Below are 21,580 nucleotides of genomic sequence, written 5' to 3' on the forward strand. Positions count from 1 at the left end.
TGTGCACATTAAAATTTTGGGCCTATACGTAATTGCATGAAAACTTTGAAGAAACTGGGAAAGAAATGATTAACGGAGGGAGTGACTCAGCATATGGAAAAATCAAACCAACCTTCGGCGAAATTAAAAGCAAAGACGATAACATTAAGAGTGAGGTGGGAATTCCAGTGGTACATGCGGAAAAGAGATCGGATAGGTTGAAAGAGTACGTTGAATGCCTCTGTAACGGAAAGGAATTGCCTGATGACGTGATAGAACAAGAAACAGGAGCCGATAGGGAGGATACTGGGGGACCAATATTTGACTCAGAATACAAAAGAGCTTTGGGAGACTCAAATTCAGATAAGGGAGAAGGAAAATAGATACCATTCCGTCTTAATTTCTAAATTAATTGGGAAAAGTGGCAACAAAACGACTATTCACGCTGGCAAGTAGAATGTATGAGCCTGGCGATATACCATCCGCTTTTCAGGAAAATATAACGCACACTTCCGAAGATAGAGAACCCACAAGTGCGAGAATTATGGCACAATCAGCTTAACAGCTCATGCATCCAAGATGCTGACAAGAATAATACACAAAAGAATGGAAAAGAAAACTCGGGATCAGTTAGATGATGATTAGTTCGGCTTTAGGAAAGGTAAAGACTGCAGAGAGGCACTTCTAACGTTGAGACTGATGATGGAAGCAAGACTCGAGAAAAATCAGAGACGTTCATTAGGTTTGTCGACTTGGTTAGAGCGCTCGACAATCTACCTAGGCAGCAAAATAAGCCATGAAGGACGGAGCGAGGAGGACATGGAATGCAGACTAGCTTTGGAAAAAAGTAAGTTTATGGCCGAGAGATGCCTGCGAGTGAAACATGGACCTAATTTTCTAACAATTTCTGGAGTATAGCATTGTATGGTAATGGAACAATGACTGTGGGAAAATAGAGGGGGAAGATAATCGAAACATATGAAATGTGGTGCGACAGGCAAATGTTGCCAATTAGATGGTCTAACATGTTAAGGAATGAGATGGTTCGTCCCAGGATCGGCGAGGAAAGGAATGTATGGAAAACACTGGCAGAAAGAAGGGACAGGGTGATAGGACATCTTTCAAGACAGAGAATAACTTTTATGGTACTAGAGGGAACTGTGGAGGGCAAAAGCTGTACAGGAAGACTAGATTGGAATACACCCAACAAATAATTGAAGACATTGGGTGTACAGAGACGAAGAGCGGTTGCAAGAGAGAATTTCGTAGTGGGCTGTATCAAACCAATTAGCAAAGTTATGACTCAAAAACAAAAGAAAGACTGCTCATATACCATGTAATGTGCCGTGAAAGAAAATTTCCATTCTTCATCCTAGTCCATTTGGCGTCCCTTGTTTGTAATATATAAATTCACGGTATCCTGGAATGTGAGGCTAGTGGCGTTAATCTGTGTGGCTACAGCCGATACAGCATAAATTTCTGTCTAGCATACATTTACAAGTATGTGTTCGTTTTAAATTATCTGGAAGTCTCTCCCAGTTTCGGCTACAAAGAAGATCTTTTTACATAGTAAACGCTATTTTGTAAATCCCAGATTGTGTTGATCTGTCTGGGTGTATACGTATTGTCGCACTTAAGGAGTACACTAATTTAAATAATCTTTCTGCTTATGTCTAAATTTCTGCACTCGCCCTTTGCCGTCACACCTACCAACCAACCGTAATCACACTTAATTTTAATTTACAAATAACTGTAATGTACCTACTGAGGGCAGCATATTGCTAAAACGTTTTGTGCTAAGAAATACAGTAAGAAGTAAGAGAAGCGGTAAAAGTTATTTAATTAAATTATAACACAATTGCTGACCCCAAGCAACGCCATTCACCATGTATAAATTTTATACGAGGGCATTTCGAAAAGTAAAGATACAATGGCTCGCAGTCCTTAAATGGAACATTTATTTAGAATACGTCAGTTACATCTTATTAACTGGATTATTTGTTATTTTTCACCATAATCACCCCCGTTATCGAAACATTTGTTAAGTCGGTGCACAAGCTTTTGTATCCCACAGTCATAGAAGGTTGCCGCCTTTTGTTGGAACCACATTTCAACTTCATCTTTGATCTCTTCATCGTCGTGGAATGATTTTCCACCAAGATGTGACTTCAGGCAACGGAAAACATGGAAGTCGGTGGGCGCAAGGTCCGGGCAGTATGGCGGATGGTCCAATACGTCCCATTTGAATTGTTTGAGTAGTCGGTGAAAGCTGAGAAGCGCACGATGCACGACGCGCAAATTCGCTGAATTTATTGATACAGTATGTGGGAACAAGAGCAGTTAATATCATGCAACAGACTTTACACATAATTCCGAATCCCTGTCAGACTGTATCTCGCTGCCAACCCCTACAAAATAATGAAAGGAATATAGTTTATTGCCAATTATATTTTCGTTGCATATGTAGTAAAAATGCCGTATCAGGTATAACGTTTCAATTTATATTGCAGAGAATATTCACATATTTCAGTGAATTTACCTGCAAAATTACATCACTGTGCGACACAGTGTTCAGAAGACTTAACGTCATAGAGATTAAGCTGCGTGCAATCTAAACTGCAAGCTAACATTCGCTACAGATACAGGTGAAATTTGCGTATAAATGTGTGTGAAATATGTTAAACATGTGTGACTTGTGCGTATGCTGGCAAAGCTGCGAGTAAAAATCTCTTTCCAAGTCTCTGTATCGATCTTAATTAAACGTGGTACACATATTATAGTCTGGGAAGAAATACTGTGGTGGTAATAGTGTGAAGAGAGAAGGGAGGAGGGAGGAGAAAGAGATGGACAGACTGAGAACGAAGGGAGGACATAGACAGAAGGGGAGGGGAAGAGGGAGGACAAGGACACAGATATGAGGGAGGAGCAGATGGACAAAGTGAGGGAGATGGAAAATGAATAGGAGAATATGGACAGACAGAGGGAGGGGAATAGATGGACAGAGGAACGAAAGAGAGGGAGAGGGACCAATAGAGGGGTGAGAAGGAGATGGACTGAGAGAAGGTGGAGGTGGAGATCGGCGGAAAGATGGGAAGGAGGAAACAATCAGAGAAAGGAAGAGAAGATGGACAGAGACAAATGGGAGGAGGAGGTTGATACAGTGACGGAGAGGAGAAGATGGACTAATAGAAGTGGAATAAATACATATCCGGCAATATTGGTTACCAGCTAGTAGCGTAACGAAAGGTGAGTCTTCATTTTCAATCAACAGCGTTAGTGGAGCTGGAGATATAAACTTTAGAGACTAAATCGGTCACAACGCATTATTCAATGGTTCTGAAACTCCTGTATGGCCTGAACGTTACCAGCATTGTTCATGTGTGCAGCCACTCTGCAGGCCGTGCCGAACATCCTGCAGTTGGACGTCGCGGGCAATCAACTGCAGGAACTACCACAGCGGCTTCCTGATAGACTGTTGGCCCTCAACGTTTCACGGAACCGTCTCGTGAGCTTGCCCACAGAGCTGCCTCAGACGCTCACCAACCTCAACATTTCCTACAACGCCATGGAGGTGAGTTACTACTGTTTTCTACAAACACTGCGCAATGTAAAATTTTGTGCTCTTTATGAGGCATTCCTGCAAGCACAACTCGTGTGGCACCCAGTTTTCTGTGTTCATTCATGAGACTCACAAGTTTGTAGATGAAGGAACTCAGGTGGATAATGCGTCGCTTGACTTCCACAGGACCTGCGATACACTTTTGCGTCGTTGCCTAAAAAACACAAAGTGCATATCTGAACAGATACGTGATTATGTTGAGAGCTACTTGTGAACTGAATTCATCATGTCGTTCGTAATGGGCAAAGTATCATCAGAAGCGAGCGAAGTATCTGGCGTACTTCAAAGGAGTATAGATTGTCTGGTACTAGCCGTCATTCATACAGTGCTGCTGTAATAGGTTTTTTCCTTTTTTGTATCATGGTTTGTGGTGTTCTATCATCTTTCTTTCTCGCATCAGTTAATTCTATCCCTGCCGCAAATGTTGCTAAATATTCAAAGCTAGTCCAGCTTTACTAGCTTTTATGAAGTCAGTTTTAGCTGTTTATGTTTCTAGATTGTTAAAGTTCCATTAACGAGGTTGTTCGTGTGAATAGAGTTGCCTAATGATTCACCATTAGGGCTTGGTCACAATCGAACCAAGCTTCCCTCACTCCTGAAATTCGAGTTAAGTACGTTTCTTACCCTATAGCCTTGTTACAGATACTGTTGCCTGAACTGCAGTTCCTGCAGCGATCAGTTGACCTAAGATAGCAAAGCCATCCCATTTTTCATCATGCAATGCCAGCTGTCGACGGAAATGTTTCTTCAGTTCCCAAAGCCTTGTGTCTCCTGCTACCAATGTACCCCACGTACCGACGCAAATGTAACGCAAAGAATTCTCCCATCAAACTAGAGTTGACTGCCCTATCGAAAGAAATAATCTATTTTAGAGTCACTGTTCTCCAAAATATCCATCCAACTCAGCCACAGTACATTCTCCAGCAAAACTCAGGTATTCACCTGACTTACCTTTTATCCTGTTTCCAAGATCACATTTTCGTAGAATCACTCTCATTTCACACTCTCCCATCTAGAAAGTGTTGTTCAGTCTCACTCCAGCTCTAACCTGCACACCATTTCCAATCCTACTCGCCAAAGTCTGATCATTAGAAGAGCTGTATCCCGTGAAATATCCCCCACCATATCATTGCTTACTTGACAATCACCTTCTCCAGCTCACATATCCTCATCAGCTCCCATCTATAGTTTATTCGCACTTCCTCCCCGAGACTCTCGTTCCGTCCTACTGTTTATCCAGAACTGCTTACAAAGTCGGATACAGACTATCGCCTGCAGAACTATGGCATCAGGTCCAACTAATTCCTTAATACTATAAAAAGGACTACTGCATCATGCTCGCAAACATTAGCGTCACATAAAGCAACCATGTCCCTGTAATTAAAAAAAACTCTGCAGACTTATCATATTTTATATTTTTTACGTTCCACTTTGTCATGTTAAAACTCGGTACAGCAGAAACCTTGCCGCAGCCGTCCTGACCCGAAAAAGGAATGAAAAAGCAATAAAGAGAAAGACGAGCAGTTCCTCGTAGAACTTTTGTGCAGTTACGACGACGCAGTTAGACGGTGCTGAACCACATAACAATTCAAGCAATATTTCTGCCACCTAGTTACTCACGTGTCTGCAGTGAGGGATTAACCCTAGAGCAGGCGATTTGGGGCATGAAGTAACTCACGTTTACTTCTCTGCTCGTGGCAACATCGCTGTTTGTCAGAGATTATTGACGTGCTAGATAATCCTCCATTGTTGTCTCAGATACCGATTGTTGTAATTTGTTTTACTGTGTCGCTTTATGTGCGTCTATATTTCCGAGAATATGCTGGCAGGACGCTACTGGTGTAAAAAGTGCCCCGCACGCCGGGCTTTGGAAGTAAATGCGTATTTGGTGTGTACACGCAAATATGAGTAACGTTTATATCAGGTAGGTAGTTTGAAAAGATTTCAGGATTGTTTACTTATTCAGAGAAATAATGCCGGAAGGTATAACCGAAATTCTGAAGGATTTTTCGGGTGGATTAGATCATAAACTGTGCAGCAGTGGCATTGATGGATCAGAGGAGGAGATCAGTGTTATTGATGAATCAGAGGAGGAGATGTAAGTAATTCAAGAAAGTAAACATGGCAATGATTCTGAAAGAGACATCCAGTCTATTGCTGAAGGTTACACTAGCGACTGGAGGAAAATGGAAATCTGAAATTTATTACTCGCAAAGATAACGTTACAAAGTGGAGGAAAACTCACACTTCAACCAGCGCAAAGTTTAAAATAAGGTTACAGTGAAACTGTTTCCTGCTCCTAGAAGCAGTGCAGATGACCTCAGTAACGAAATTTCTGCTTTTCATAAAATAATAGACAACAGTGTGATAGTGTTGTGACGCATACAACTTTGTATATACAGAACAGGGTATCATCACATTACTCTTGCTACAGAGAAGCGAATGCGACATCACGTACTGAAATGCTTGCTTTACTGTGATGTTTACCCCCCAGGTGGCCCACAATTCTTTGGTGAGATCTTGCTTGGGCACCACGGGGCTGCAGCCTCTGCAGCACTGTTCACATCGGTGCTGCATGTCTATCCTCCTGCTTTTCTTTTTTCTCCCATCTTGGAGAACGTGTCTGGGGTATTTTTGTTCGGAATTTATTGTGAACTTTAGCAGACTGACATCACAACAGTCCCCATGCTGTTTTCTCTTTCTTTCTTTCTTCTTTGACCTTCTGTTATCCTTCCTTTGAGGTTCCTGTTTTCCTTCTTCCACCCTGTGCACTCCTGAAGGCCGGCCCACGCATCTGACGCGGAAAACGTGACTGTGTAACGTGTAATTCCCAGTCCCAGGTCGACAGATAGGGTTCGCACACTCACCTTGGTGCAGACCAGGCCCAAGGAGGGGTGATTCCCTGAGCTGTGACCTTTCCAAAGTGCCAACTGGTCCCACTGTCAGCACTTCGGGGGATGTGACCTAAGGTGAGTGAGACCCCCTCAGAATGGAGCCCCCAGTTTGGAAGGAGCGTGCCATTGGAGACGCTGGCAGTCATGGGGAATTTTTTCGCAATGAACCAATGATCTTCTTCTCGGTCTGCTTCTACTAAGCGTAAACGGAATGTGGCTACCGATTCAAAGACCCTCCCAGCTGCATTCGTTGTGGTTTCACATACTGAAGACAGTCAGTCCTTTGTTACGGTTAATCCGTCTATTATTCAGAAATGTGTTGATGCAGTTGCCTGCCCTTTGAAATCCTGCTCTCGTTTACGCAATGGCACATTACTTTTTGCGACTCAAGTACAACAAATGCTTGCAGCTTCACTCTTCCAAGGCTAACCTGTTCGCGTCGAGGTCCATCGAATGCTGAATTCTTCAAGTGATGTTACACTAGGCTGCTCGATGGGCTGACTCAGGAATATATCCAAACTTATCTCCCTGATCAGGACGTCGTTGCAATCGATCGTTGGATGAAAAAGTTAGATGCATTCTGAGTGCACACACACTCTTTTTCTCACATTTGATAGAGCAGTGCGTCAATCAAACATCAAAACAAACTATGAAGTTATCATAGTCCGACGATATATTCGGAACCCGATGCACTCCCATCAGTATCATCCTTACAACCACACTCAAATGTATTTTCAACACCCAGCCAAATGTGTAATCTGTGGGAGGGATGTTCACGAGGGCGATTGTCCACCTCCTTCTCCCTGCTGTATCAGTTACAATTGCGAGATTGTTCCATGTATCTCGATGAGCGGGCCGTCCAGGAGATTGAAAGTTTTTGGCTAGTCGGAAATCCTGCGTTTATACCGTCTGGCACTTGGAGCACTGTTCTTACTATACCTCGATCCACAGGACATGGCCGCATAGACATGCGACCTCAAATTCAGCACGATGGTTCTAAAATCGCCCAGTGTCAAGATAGCATCCCCGTCTCCTTCTCCTCCAGCTGTGCAACAAACCGCCAAAATTTTGCCCCACGTGACGAAATCACTTGCTACACAACCAGCAGACTGAAAAGGACAGAACGAGTACTCGTGGGAAGACTTTTTACGCCCCTCAAGCTAACAGACATCTGGATCGTCATCTGCCAATCACAAGGCTCCAAGAAATCAAACAGAGGCAAATGGTCTTCTCCTTTGGCGACTCGGAGATCCTGTTTGACGTTATCACCGTGTGTTACCCTCACCCAGCCCGTCTCCATGCCGCCAGTGCGCACCGCCTTTCTTTTTCTGCCCTGTAGCCGACAGACCTATTGAGGCAGAATGCCTATGCCTCTTTCGATCTCTTGGAGCAGGATTCTTTTTGAATAGAAGGCAAATGATAAAGTTAACTACAACCCTCTATTTTGGTCACTGAAATGGTCCATGATTCCATTTATGATACAATACTTTTAACACAACAGAGAAGTGAAGTATTGTTGATTCGGTTCAAATTGTAATGCTTGATGTTTTTATAATAAGTACATTTGATAAAATTAATGCGTTTTCTACATGAAAAATTATGAAATGTACAGCAATCAAGAAGAAGCAAAGAAAAAAAATGTTTGTGTGCTGAACTGTTTGGACCAAGTCCACACTAAAAGGGTGATCTTTTCTTGTGGTTGTTAATTTTTGGCAGAATGGTTGCATGTAAATTAACATTTTAGTACAATATAGTGGAAATTGTTGTGAATAGAACAAACTTTGTTTTTATTTTTATTAATCAGACTTTTGGTTTGGAAATGAAATGTACTATTTATACTAGAGAAACAGTTACCTACCCAATCTGTAAATTAAAATATGTAGGTATAATCATACTACAGCGGAAAACTGTTAATATCAACCAGTAGCTTACAAGCCACAGTGGAGACTTCGTGAGAAGTGATTATTGAGTGTTAAAGTAAACATTTTGACAAGATTGTTCCAATAATAACACGTACTCCACGATTGTAATGCTTGATATGTACCTTCCCATACATCTTGTCACCATTCACTTGTAACTAATGGAATTCTCAATCCAGTAACAAAAAGATTAATATTACATGCTTGAGATCATTTAGCTAATACTATCACTAAACTATTTCTTCAGTTTCTCCTGTTAATGGTGAAGCTAGGTAAAAATGAATGATTTGAGTGAGTTGTTACCACACGCTAATAATATACTTATCTAGAATTCCCAGGCAGTACATAATCTTAAATTACTGCAACTGATGTTTATAAAATTAATACTACTATTTTTCTCATAATTTATAGTGAAATTACATTTTTTGCTATTGATAGTATCCTGTTTCCTAGTAATTTTATTAACATATCCTAAGCAATTATATTTGTGGCAAGCTGAATGGCAAATATTTCTGGGTGAATAACATTTCTCAATGTTTAATGTAGAACTGTAAATGATACCTTGGGGTACTTGTTGTGCAACTATATGACTGCTGCAATTAATTCCTTCGGATAATGTAAATATTAATATTGTTGTTAAAAAAATCAAATGGTTCAAATGGCCCTGAGCACTATGGGACTTAACATCTATTGTCATCAGTCCCCTAGAACTTAGAACTACTTAAACCTAACTAACCTAAGGACATCACACATCACCCAGTCATCACGAGGCAGAGAAAATCCCTGACTCCGCCGGGAATCGAACCCGGTCGCGGGAAGAGAGAACGCTACCGCACGACCACGAGCTGCGGACTGTTGGTAAAAAATTTCAGAAGTTAGTTATACTTTGAGATGAAGATATTCGCACTAGACAGGAACTTAGGGAGGACTAAATCAGAAGTCACAGAGAAATTAGATACAAGCGTAAGTAAAGCAAACAGTCAAAGCGATGGTTCTAAACTAAATAGAGGAATTCTTGTATAAAATACGAGTAGTGTGCAACAAGAAGGCCTACCATCATTTATATCATGTAACGGACTACAGTGTAAGGTACACTGTGAGTGACGCGAAAATGATATGCAAGTGGTTGGGAAATGGCACAGAGTCCTCTGAAGATCTTCATTGAATTCCAACATATAAGGAAAGACTGAAGAGATGACATAATGGAACATGAGATTAGAAAGCATGTATGGAATCGTCTAAAGAAGACCCTTATCTAACAGTGGGTGGCGCTGTATTTGGTTATGGTTATGAGGTGATATTCTGCTTTACAACTTTCTAAATTTATGTCTTTTATTTATTTATCATCTTTTACTGTACACTGAGTGGTTTTTAGATGTAGGGTAGGTCTTGTAGGTGTATGTAACGTAAATCCCCGTTTTCTGCACAGGAGCTTCAAGAGACTTTGCCAGCTGCCCTGCTCATAATGGACGCTTCCCACAATGCCCTGCAGAAGCTCCCGCATAGTCTTCCAACTAACCTCCATCGGCTCGACGTGTCCCACAATCGACTGCAGATGCTACACACAGATATGCCGCCCAACCTGGAGATTCTTCAGGTAAGTACTGAACAGTTGTGTTCCTTAAGTTTCGCTATTAACACTTCCGAAAACTACTAAATTATCATTACACCGATAGTGTTATTCCTGTGAAATGGTTTATATTTTGTGACCATTACTGTGTGTAATGGAAAGGTATTGGATTGCTTTTAATCTCTCGAAAGATTCCTATCGAGAGGAAACAATATCAAAACCATTAGGAATCGAACCTGGGCTCTATTTGTAATAAAGTAAGCTATAATAATGTAGAAGGAAACTGTCGGCAAACTAATGACGCGAAGTTGTAACAAGTTCTGTCATGGTCCATAAAGAAAGTTAACTAATTCAATAGACTTTACTTGATACTGAAATTCTGTTTCGCTGATCAGATACCAGACAGTAACCCAATTTAGCAAGTAATGTACCTGTGGTTCGACATAACCACACAGGAAGAGTATTAATAGGTTTACTCAACATCTAGCTCTAAATAATACTATCTGTAAATTACATTAAGAAGCTAATGATCATTACACATAATTGACTAGTAGTGATTTTGGATAGGGATTATTTTGTCAGTTTAATTATAGGAAAGTACTAACATTCAACACCTAACCAAGTAATTATATCTTTTCTACTGATTGTTATTTGTGTTCTCACGGAATATTCAAATTCTAATACAATTTTGCTCAGATGGGACATTCGATATCTGAATGTAGTATAGTTTGAATGGATGTAGCTAATTGCTTACTATAGAAAATATAAGTTACAAAAATAAAGGTTGTACTGTTTGATACTTAAATGTTATCTGAAATTTAAGTCTGGCTCAACTGTCAGTATGGGGACACTGAAGCTAGGCTATGAGTGGAATTGGATCTAAGGTGAACCTTTTAGTTACTGCACAATATTAGAAATACTGTTAACTACTGTACACATGAAATTATAAACACTGTTATTTCAATAAGACGAATCTTTCATCTGAATACTTTATATCTTCTCTTAGTAACAGTACTTTGATGAAAATATAACTCTCCTTTTAAGAAAATTATGTGTATTATTTAAAAACATATGCTCATTGAATAATTATGTACTTTACAACTCCACAAAGCTTATTAACTTTTTTAAGGAAGTTATCAGTTTTTCAGTTCAATAAAACAGCACTTTGGACAGGACCCGGTCCAGGTAAACTACTGAAGATAAAATACGGTGCCATAACACAAAGATTACAGAACACAAACTTACTACTGAAAGAGAAACCAAATAACTGCTCCATGCAATTACATAGTACTCAACTGCTAATTTCAGAATAAGGTGGTGGCAATGTCAGTCTCCCGTGCTATTCAAAAAAGTCAGAAAAAGTATCCACAGCCCTTGCTGTGTAACTAGCTATTAAAATTTTCTTCTTAGTCTCGGACTTTCGTAGTACAGAGCCCATCAAATATGCCAGGAATAATAAACCAAATTACGTCCACATCTGAGGCATCTTATAGAATGTTGCAGTACTTCTCACCTGTTTCAATTTACCAGACGAGCACACATTACCTGCTTGTCGCCACCTGGTTCATGCCACACAGGAGCCTTCCAGCTCAACCATCATATGCACCTCTTTTATTCGCACCAAGCCATTTCCGTTGCGGAGGGATTACCCTCCAAATTTTACATTACAATGTACCTACTTTCCCCATGAATGAACCAGCATTACAAGTAGTTTTTTTTTTACATTTTCGTTCGTTTAGAGGATATTACTTTTGAATTACATCAATAGATTGGTTAGAATTACATAAGTGGTCATAAATAATGTATAACATAATTTCACACATGTTATATCAAAGGTGCTGACACAGAAGTTACGTGAAGTAATAACAACAAAGATAAGATCATTGTAGGTAATATCGAAGATAGTGCTACACACGGCACTGCTGAAGTTAGCAGTAACATGGAGGACGTATCTGAAACAATAAAGTTTTACTATCGATTCTTCAGTATGATATAGTTTCTATAATGACGATATTAATTATTCTGAGTATTTATACCAAAGAACAAGAAACTGATTTCGACATGATGATGGGACATTAGCTCAACGACTGCTCGTTGGAGGAACGGTCTACCTGTCGTGGCACAACACTGCGCTTCAACAGCCATCTGTGTGACCAGAAGCTGGCTTCTGTCACATAACCCATAGGCACGGCGAGTACAAATGACCGTCGTTCAACAATTACCTGCAGTTCTTCTTGCACCTGCGCCTATCAGCCATCACTATGGCAGTCAACACACCAGTGGGGCCACAGTCTCACCAAACAGCACCACCAGCTACGAAAAACCACTGGTGTGGAATCCACAAACTACATGTAATGTTTCCGCATATGGAACTTCGCCTCTGCGTTGGTGTCATGACCTAACATTCCGTGCAACTCCAAGGATCCTCGAATCACTCAACGCATTTGCTCGCCCTTACTCGCTGTATGGAGGTGCCTAAAGTGTGCTGAAGTGACCAAAGTCATGACATAGTGATACGCACATACACAGATGGTGGTGGTATCGCGGTATGAAACGGCAATCCATGGGCGGAGCCTCATTTGTACTAACTTGAGAACTTTCCAAGGTGATTATGGCCGCGCGACGGGAATTAACAGCATTAATGCAGATTGGTAGTTGGAGGTAGACAAGTGGTACATTCTAATGTCGAAGCAGCAACATTCAGAGATCCGCAGTGTGAAGAGTGTGCCGAGAATATCAAATTTCAGGCACTACCTCTCACCGCAGACAACGTAGTGGACGACGGCTTTCACTTAACGACCGAAAGCAGCAGTGTTTGCGTACTGTTCTCAGTTCCAACAGACAAGCAACATTCTTTGAAATAACCGCAGAAATCAAAGTGAGACAAAGGACAATGCGGCGAAAATTGTTGTTAATGGGCTGTGGCAGCAGACGACCGACGCGATTGCTTTTGCTAACATCACGACATCGTCTGCAACATCTTTCCTGCGCTCGTGACCATACCAGCTGGACACTAGATGACTGGAAAACTGTGGCCTGGTCAGGTGAGTCCTAATTTCAGTTGGTAACAGCTGATGGGAGGGTGGCGAAGACCCCACGAAGCCATGGACACAAGTTGTCAGCAAGGCACTGTGCTAGCAGGTGGTGGCTTGATGATGTTGTGGGTTGTGTTTATATGAATCGACTGGGTCCGCTGGTCCAAATAAACTGATCACTGACTGGAAATGGTTACGTTCGGCTATTGTAGCCATTCATCGACTTGATCTTGACAAACAACGATGTCATATCACGGGGCCACAACTGTTCGTGACTGGTTTGACGAACATTTGGGACAGTTCGATTGAATGATATGGCCATCCAGACCCAACGACAGTAATCCTATGGAACATTTATGGGACATAATCGAGACTTAAATTTGTGCACAACATTCTGCGCCGGCAGCACTTTCGCAATTATGGACGGCCTATAGAGGCAGCGTAGCCCAGTATTTCTCCATGGGATTTCCAATCACTTGTTGACTACATGCTACATGGTGCTGCTGCACTGCGCCGAGCAAAAGAAGCTCGAATACGGTATTAGGACGTACCTCACGATAGACTAAATACCCACAGTCCAGAGATACGTAAAGGAAAGAATGGAAGTTCTTCTTTGTGGACACTTTTAGCTGAATGGATTCTTTCACTCACATAATTTCCTGCAGTAGGCTGATGGAAAGCAAAGGCTCGTCTTCTGAAAGGAACTCTCGAGCTGTTGAAATCTACCTTGTTGGTTTCTTAATGCTCGCGACCTTGTGTTGGTCTGGCGAAGGCGTCAAGCACTGTATGTCTCTATCTAGGTTTCCAGTTAAAATTCTTACCAAGATGACATATTTCTTTTTTGCTCATTACAGGCTGAATGATGTGCAATCACAATTTCTTCCGAGGTCTTGGATAATGTGTTGATAGTTACCAGTCCTGTTAAGCAAGAGCATTCAGCATGGATTTGGAACTTTTTCAAAACACTATTTTCCTTTGGTTTAGGAAAATTCGCCTCTGCTGTGATATCCCTAATGAGGGAAGCCTGGACCCATATCGACGCAGTGTCATCTTCCATGGCCACAGTTAGTCTCTGTCTACAGCTGCTGTGTATCTCCGGAGCAGAAGCATCATTATACCCCTCCTCGAAATGAAGAAGACCACCATGACAGATCGTTCAGACAGGAGTCACGAGTTTTTAGATGACGGTACCCTACCAGAAAGGCTAGGCAGAGACGCGGTAGTTCAATCAGTGTTTTGTGAAAGAACTTCCACTTGATATTCAGCGGACGATACTTGTTCCTGTACAGGTCGCCCATAACCAGCTGACGACACTTGAGCCCCAGCTGCTGGCTACGCTTCAGCATCTCCAGCTGCTGGACGTGTCTCACAACGCGCTCACTGCAGTGGACGGCGTGTGGCTGTATCACCAGCTGCCACTGCTCAACGTCTCCCATAACATTATTCGGCACGTCAGTCTTCTGGGACCTGGCAACGTGTCGCATATTGATGCCTCGGAGAATGACATCGAGTCGTGGGAGGTAAGTCAATAGGTAAGCTCCTTGTGCACACCTTGTGACTAACGTGACAACGAAATGACCTACAACCAGTTAAAGTACAGAAAGGTAGCAAGTTACACTTAAATGCTCGTTTCTTACAACTAGGTCTGACTCAGCGCCAATCACGAGCATAATTTTACAAGGGCATACTCAGCAGTTGGCAGTAGAGGAAAGATCCGTACCCAAAGACTGGAAAGTTGCACAGGTTACACCAATATTCAAGAAAGGTAGTAGGAGCAATTCACTAAATTACAGGCCCATATCGTTAGCGTCGATATGCAGCAGGATTTTAGAACATATATTGTGTTCGAACATAATTAATTACCTCGAAGAAAACGGTCTATTGCCGCCTGGAGTGGCCGAGCGGTTAAAGGCGCTACAGTCTGGAACCGCACGACCGCTACTGTCGCAGGTTCGAATCCTGCCTCGAGCATGGGTGTGTGTGATGTCCTTAGGTTAGTTAGGTTTAAGTAGTTCTAAGTTCTAGGGGACTTATGACCACAGCAGTTGAGTCCCATAGTGCTCAGAGCCATTTGAACCAAAACGGTCTATTGACACACAGTCAACATGGGTTTAGAAAAAATCATTCCTGTGAAACACAACTAGCGCTTTATTCACATGAAGTGCTTAGTGCTATTGACAAGGGATTTCAAATCGATTCCGTATTTCTGGATTTCCGGAAGGCTTTTGACACTGTACCACACAAGCAGCTCGTAATGAAATTGCATGGTTATGGAATATCGTCTCAGTTATGTGACTGGATCTGTGATTTCCTGTCAGAGAGGTCACAGTTCGTTGTAACTGACGAAAAGTCATCTAGTAAAACGAAAGTGATTTCTGGCGTTCCCCAAGGTAGTGTTTTAGGCCCTTTGCTATTTCTTATCTCTACAAACGATTTGGGAGACAATCTGAGCAGCCGCCTTCGGTTGTTTGCAGATGACGCTGTCGTTTATCGACTAATGAAGTTATCAGAAGATCAAAAGAAACTGCAAAACGATTTAGAAAAGATATCTGAATGGTGCGAAGAGTGGCAGTTGACCCTACATAACGAAAAGTGTGAGTACTAAAAGGAACGCGTTAAACTTCGGTTACACGATAAATCAGTTTAATCTAAAAGCCGAAAATTCAACTAAATACCTAGATTTACAGTTACGAACAATTTAAATTGGAAGGAACGCACAGAAAATGTTGTGGAGAAGGCTAACCAAAGACTGCGTTTTATTGACAGGACACTTAGAAAATGTAACAGACTTACTAAGGAGACTGCCTACACTACGCTTGTCCGTCCACATGTAGAATACTGTTGTGCTGTGTGAGATTACCAGAGAGGACTGACTGACTGCATAGAAAAAGTTCAGAGAAAGGCAGCACGTTTTGTACTATCGAGAAATGATACAGGATTTGGGATGGACATCATTAAGAGAAAGGCGTTTTTCGTTGCTACAGAATCTTCTCACGAAATTCCAATCACCAACTTTCTCCTCCGAATGCGAAAACCTTTTGTTGACACCGACTTACATAGGGAGGAACAATCACCAAGATAAAATAAGGGAAATCAGAGCTCCTACGGAAAGTACCCCCCCCCCCCCCCCCCATGAACCATGGACCTTGCCGTTGGTGGGGAGGCTTGCGTGCCTCAGCGATACAGATGGCCGTACCGTAGGTGCAACCACAACGGAGGGGTATCTGTTGAGAGGCCAGACAAACATGTGGTTCCTGAAGAGGGGCAGCAGCCTTTTCAGTAGTTGCAAGGGTAACAGTCTGGATGATTGACTGATCTGACCTTGTAACATTAACCAAAACGGCCTTGTTGTACTGCTACTGCGAACGGCTGAAAGCAAGGGGAAACTACAGCCGTAATTTTTCCCGAGGACATGCAGCTCTACTGTATGATTAAATGATGATGGCGTCCTCTTGGGTAAAATATTCCGGAGGTAAAATAGTCCCCCATTCGGATCTCCGGGCGGGGACTACTCAGGAGGACATCGTTATCAGGAGAAAGAAAACTGGCGTTCTACGGATCGGAGCGTGGAATGTCAGATCCCTTAATCGGGCAGGTAGGTTAGAAAATTTCAAAGGGAAATGGATAGGTTAAAGTTAGATATAGTGGGAATTAGTGAAGTTCGGTGGCAGAAGGAACAAGACTTTTGGTCAGGTGATTACAGGGTTATAAATACAAAATCAAATAGGGGTAATGCAGGAGTAGGTTTAATAATGAATAAGAAAATAGGAGTGCGGGTTAGCTACTACAAACAGCATAGTGAACGCATTATTGTGGCCAAGATAGACACAAAGCCCATGCCTACTACAGTAGTACAAGTTTATATGCCAACTACCTCTGCAGGTGATGATGAAATAGATGAAATGTATGACGAGATAAAAGAAATTATTCAGGTAGTGAAGGGAGACGAAAATTTAATAGTTATGGGTGACTGGAATTCGTCAGTAGGAAAAGGGAGAGAAGGAAACATAGTAGGTGAATATGGATTGGGGGAAGGAATGAAAGAGGAAGCCGCCTTGTAGAATTTTGCACAGAGCATAACTTAATCATAGCCAACACTTGGTTCAAGAATCATAAAAGAAGGTTGTATACCTGGAAGAATCCTGGAGATACTAAAAGGTATCAGATAGATTATATAATGGTAAGACAGAGATTTAGGAACCAGGTTTTAAATTGTAAGATATTTCCTGGGGCAGATGTGGATTCTGACCACAATCTATTGGTTATGAACTGCAGATTGAAACTGAAGAAACTGCAAAAAGGTGGGAATTTAAGGAGATGGGACCTGGATAAACTGAAAGAACCAGAGGTTGTAGAGAGTTTCAGGGAGAGCATAAGGGAACAATTGACAGGAATGGGGGAAAGAAATACAGTAGAAGAAGAATGGGTAGCTCTGAGGGATGAAGTAGTCAAGGCAGCAGAGGATCAAGTAGGTAAAAAGACGAGGGCTAATAGAAATCATTGGGTAACAGAAGAAATATTGAATTTAATTGATGAAAGGATAAAATATAAAAATGCAGTAAATGAAGCAGGCAAAAAGGAATGCAAACGTCTCAAAAATGATATCGACAGGAAGTGCAAAATGGCTAAGCAGGGATGGCTGGAGGACAAATGTAAGGATGTAGAGGCTTGTCTCGCTAGAGGTAAGATAGATACTGCCTACAGGAAAAATAAAGAGACCTTTGGAGAAAAGAGAACCACTTGTATGAATATCAAGAGCTCAGATGGCAACCCAGTTCTAAGCAAAGACGGGAAGGCAGAAAGGTGGAAGGAGTATATAGAGGGTTTATACAAGGGCGATGTACTTGAGGACAATATTATGGAAATGGAAGAGGATGTAGATGAAGACGAAATGGGAGATAAGATACTGCGTGAAGAGTTTGACAGAGCACTGAAAGACCTGAGTCGAAACAAGGCCCCGGGAGTAGACAACATTCCATTTGAACTACTGATGGCCTCGGGAGAGCCAGTCCTGACAAAAGTCTACCATCTGGTGAGCACGATGTATGAGACAGGCGAAATACCCTCAGACTTCAAGAAGAATATAATAATTCCAATCCCAAAGAAAGCAGGTGTTGACAGATGTGAAAATTACCGAACTATCAGTTTAATAAGTCACAGCTGCAAAATACTAACGCGAATTCTTTACAGACGAATGGAAAAACTGGTAGAAGCCGACTTCGGGGAAGATCAGTTTGGATTCCGTAAAAATGTTGGAACACGTGAGGCAATACTGACCTTACGACTTATCTTAGAAGAAAGATTAAGAAAAGGCAAACCTACGTTTCTAGCATTTGTAGACTTAGAGAAAGCTTTTGACAATGTTAACTGGAATACTCTCTTTCAAATTCTGAAGGTGGCAGGGGTAAAATACAGGGAGCGAAAGGCTATTTACAATTTGTACAGAAACCAGACGGCAGTTATAAAAGTCGAGGGGCATGAAAGGGAAGCAGTGGTTGGGAAAGGAGTAAGACAGGGTTGTAGCCTCTCCCCGATGTTATTCAATCTGTATATTGAGCAAGCAGTAAAGGAAACAAAAGAAAAATTCGGAGTAGGTATTAAAATTCATGGAGAAGAAGTAAAAACTTTGAGGTTCGCCGATGACATTGTAATTCTGTCAGAGACAGCAAAGGACTTGGAAGAGCAGTTGAACGGAATGGACAGTGTCTTGAAAGGAGGATATAAGATGAACATCAACAAAAGTAAAACGAGGATAATGGAATGTAGTCAAATTAAGTCGGGTGATGCTGAGGGAATTAGATTAGGAAATGAGACACATAAAGTAGTAAAGGAGTTTTGCTATTTAGGGAGTAAAATAACCGATGATGGTCGAAGTAGAGAGGATATAAAATGTAGACTGGCAATGGCAAGGAAAGCGTTTCTCAAGAAGAGGAATTTGTTAACATCGAGTATAGATTTAAGTGTCAGGATGTCGTTTCTGAAAGTATTTGTATGGAGTGTAGCCATGTATGGAAGTGAAACATGGACGATAACTAGTTTGGACAAGAAGAGAATAGAAGCTTTCGAAATGTGGTGCTACAGAAGAATGCTGAAGATAAGTTGGGTAGATCACGTAACTAATGAGGAGGTATTGAATATGATTGGGGAGAAGAGAAGTTTGTGGCACAACTTGACTAGAAGAAGGGATCGGTTGGTAGGACATGTTTTGAGGCATCAAGGGATCACAAATTTAGCATTGGAGGGCAGTGTGGAGGGTAAAAATCGTAGAGGGAGACCAAGAGATGAATACACTAAGCAGATTCAGAAGGATGTAGGTTGCAGTAGATACTGGGAGATGAAGAAGCTTGCACAGGATAGAGTAGCATGGAGAGCTGCATCAAACCAGTCTCAGGACTGAAGACCACAACAACAAAAACGGAAAGTTATAGGTGTTCATTCTTTTCGCTCGCTATACGAGTTTGGAATAATAGAGAATTGTGAAGGTGGTTCTATGAACCCTCTGCCACGCACTTAAATGTGATTTTCAGAGTATCGGTGTACATGTAGATGTAGATCAGCTTCCCCCCGCCCCTCCCTCCTCCCTCATTTTCACTCAGAGGAAGGATCTTCGCGAACTCAAGTAACATCTGACCGACAAGCCGAACCAGTTTGAAGAAAGTCGAAACATGTAACTGACCGTCACTAGTAGCTAGTATTCCCACTGACATTTGTCATGAAATCATTCACTGCAAAACTAACGGTAGGTGTGTCTCCTCCTGCAGCGTTGGTCTTGGGCACAATTTCGCTCAATTTTTTTCTCTACATCCATTGTATTACATTTCTTTAAGCTAGGAATGAACTCCGTTCTCTCAAGGTCGTTACCTTCTGCAAGTCTATGAGGAATTCGCAACAAATTACCGACGGTATTAGCTTCCTGTAGAAAAGTGCGTCGTTTGTGAACAATGACGTTGAGCTACAACCGTTGTTATTGGACGAGACTATTAACTGTTATGAATTTGATCATCATCACTTACACTCTAGGCCAAAATCTTAAGCACCCTTCTAGCCGATGTCGGGCAGGATCACATAAGGGATAATTTAAAATTGTCTTCCAGCAGGAATGTACACAACTGGCCATTAAAATTGCTACACCACGAAGATGTGCTACAGACGCGAAATTTAACCGACAGGAAGAAGATGCTGTGGTATACAAATGATTAACTTTTCAGAGCATTCACACAAGGTTGGCGCTGGTGGCGACACCTACAACGTGCTGACATGAGGAAAGTTTCCAAACGATTCTCGTACACAAACAGCAGTTGACCGGCGTCGCCTGGTGAAACGTTGTTGTGATGCCCCGTGTAAGGAGGAGAAATGTGTACCATCACGTTTCCCACTTCGATAAAGGTCGGATTGTAGCCCAACGCGATTGCGGTTTATCGTATCGCGACATTGCTGCTCGCGTTGGTCGAGATCCAATGACTGTTAGCAGAATATGGAATCTGTGGGTTCCGGAGGGTAATACGGAACGCCGTGCTGGATCCCAACGGCCTCGTATCACTAGCAGTCGTGATGGCAGGCATCATATCCGCATGGCTGTAATGGATCGTGCAGCTACGTCTCGATCCCTGAGTCAAAGATGGGGACGTTTGCAAGACAACAACCATCTGCACGAACAGTTCGACGGCGTTTGTAGCAGCATTGACTATCAGCTCGGAGACCATGGTTGCGGCTACCCATGACGCTGCATCACAGACAGGAGCGCCTGCGATGGTGTACTCAACGACGAACCTGGGTGCATGAATGGCAAAACATCATTTTTTTCGGATGAATCCAGGCTCTGTTTACAGCATCATGATGGTCATATCCGTGTTTGGCGACATCACGGTGAACGCACATTGGAAGCGTGTATTCGTCATCGCCATACTGGCGTGTCACCCGGCGTCATGGTATGGGGTGCCATTGGTTACACATCTCTGTCACATCTTGTTCGCACTGACGGAACTTTGGACAGTGGACGTTACATTTCAGATGTGTTACGACCCGTGGCTCTACCCTTCAGTCGATCCCTGCGAAACCCTACATTTCAGCAGGATAATGCACGACCGCATTGCATATCCTGTACGGGCCTTTCTGGTATACAGCTAATGTTCGACTGCTGCCCTGGCCAGCACATTCTCCAGATCTCTCACCAACTGAAAACGTCTGGTCAATGGTGGCCGAGCAACTGGCTCGTCACAATACGCCAGTCACTACTCTTGATGAACTGTGGTATCGTGTTGAAGCTGCATGGGCAGCTGTACCTATACACGCTGTCCAAGCTCTCTTTGACTCAATGCCCAGGCGTATCAAGGCCGTTATTACGGGGTTCTGGGTACTGATTTCTCAGGATCTATACACCCAAATTGCGTGAAAATGTAATCACATGTCACTTCTAGTATAATATATTTGTCCAATGAATACCCGTTTATCATCTGCAATTCTTCTTGGTGTAGCAATTTTAATGGCCAGTAGTGTATCTCAGTCGGTTTCCAGATGACTTGCAAAATTCCTCTGAGGATATGCCTAATTTCGACTGGCCACGT

The 21,580-nt window shown here is 42.2% G+C and overlaps 1 protein-coding gene across 1 annotated transcript in view; it reads left to right on the plus strand.

Moving 5' to 3' along the window:
• The window catches only part of LOC126094749 (toll-like receptor 4), a 150,948-nt gene that overhangs the window by 68,583 nt on the left and 60,785 nt on the right, over positions 1–21,580 (plus strand). The window contains exons 5-7 of the mRNA XM_049909303.1: positions 3,366–3,550; positions 9,841–10,008; positions 14,306–14,536. Of these exons, the coding sequence (XP_049765260.1) occupies positions 3,366–3,550; positions 9,841–10,008; positions 14,306–14,536 (584 nt within the window). The remainder of the gene's footprint in view (positions 1–3,365; positions 3,551–9,840; positions 10,009–14,305; positions 14,537–21,580) is intronic.

This window comes from Schistocerca cancellata, chromosome 1, assembly GCF_023864275.1.
Source record: "Schistocerca cancellata isolate TAMUIC-IGC-003103 chromosome 1, iqSchCanc2.1, whole genome shotgun sequence".
Classification (NCBI taxonomy): Eukaryota; Metazoa; Arthropoda; class Insecta; order Orthoptera; family Acrididae; genus Schistocerca; species Schistocerca cancellata.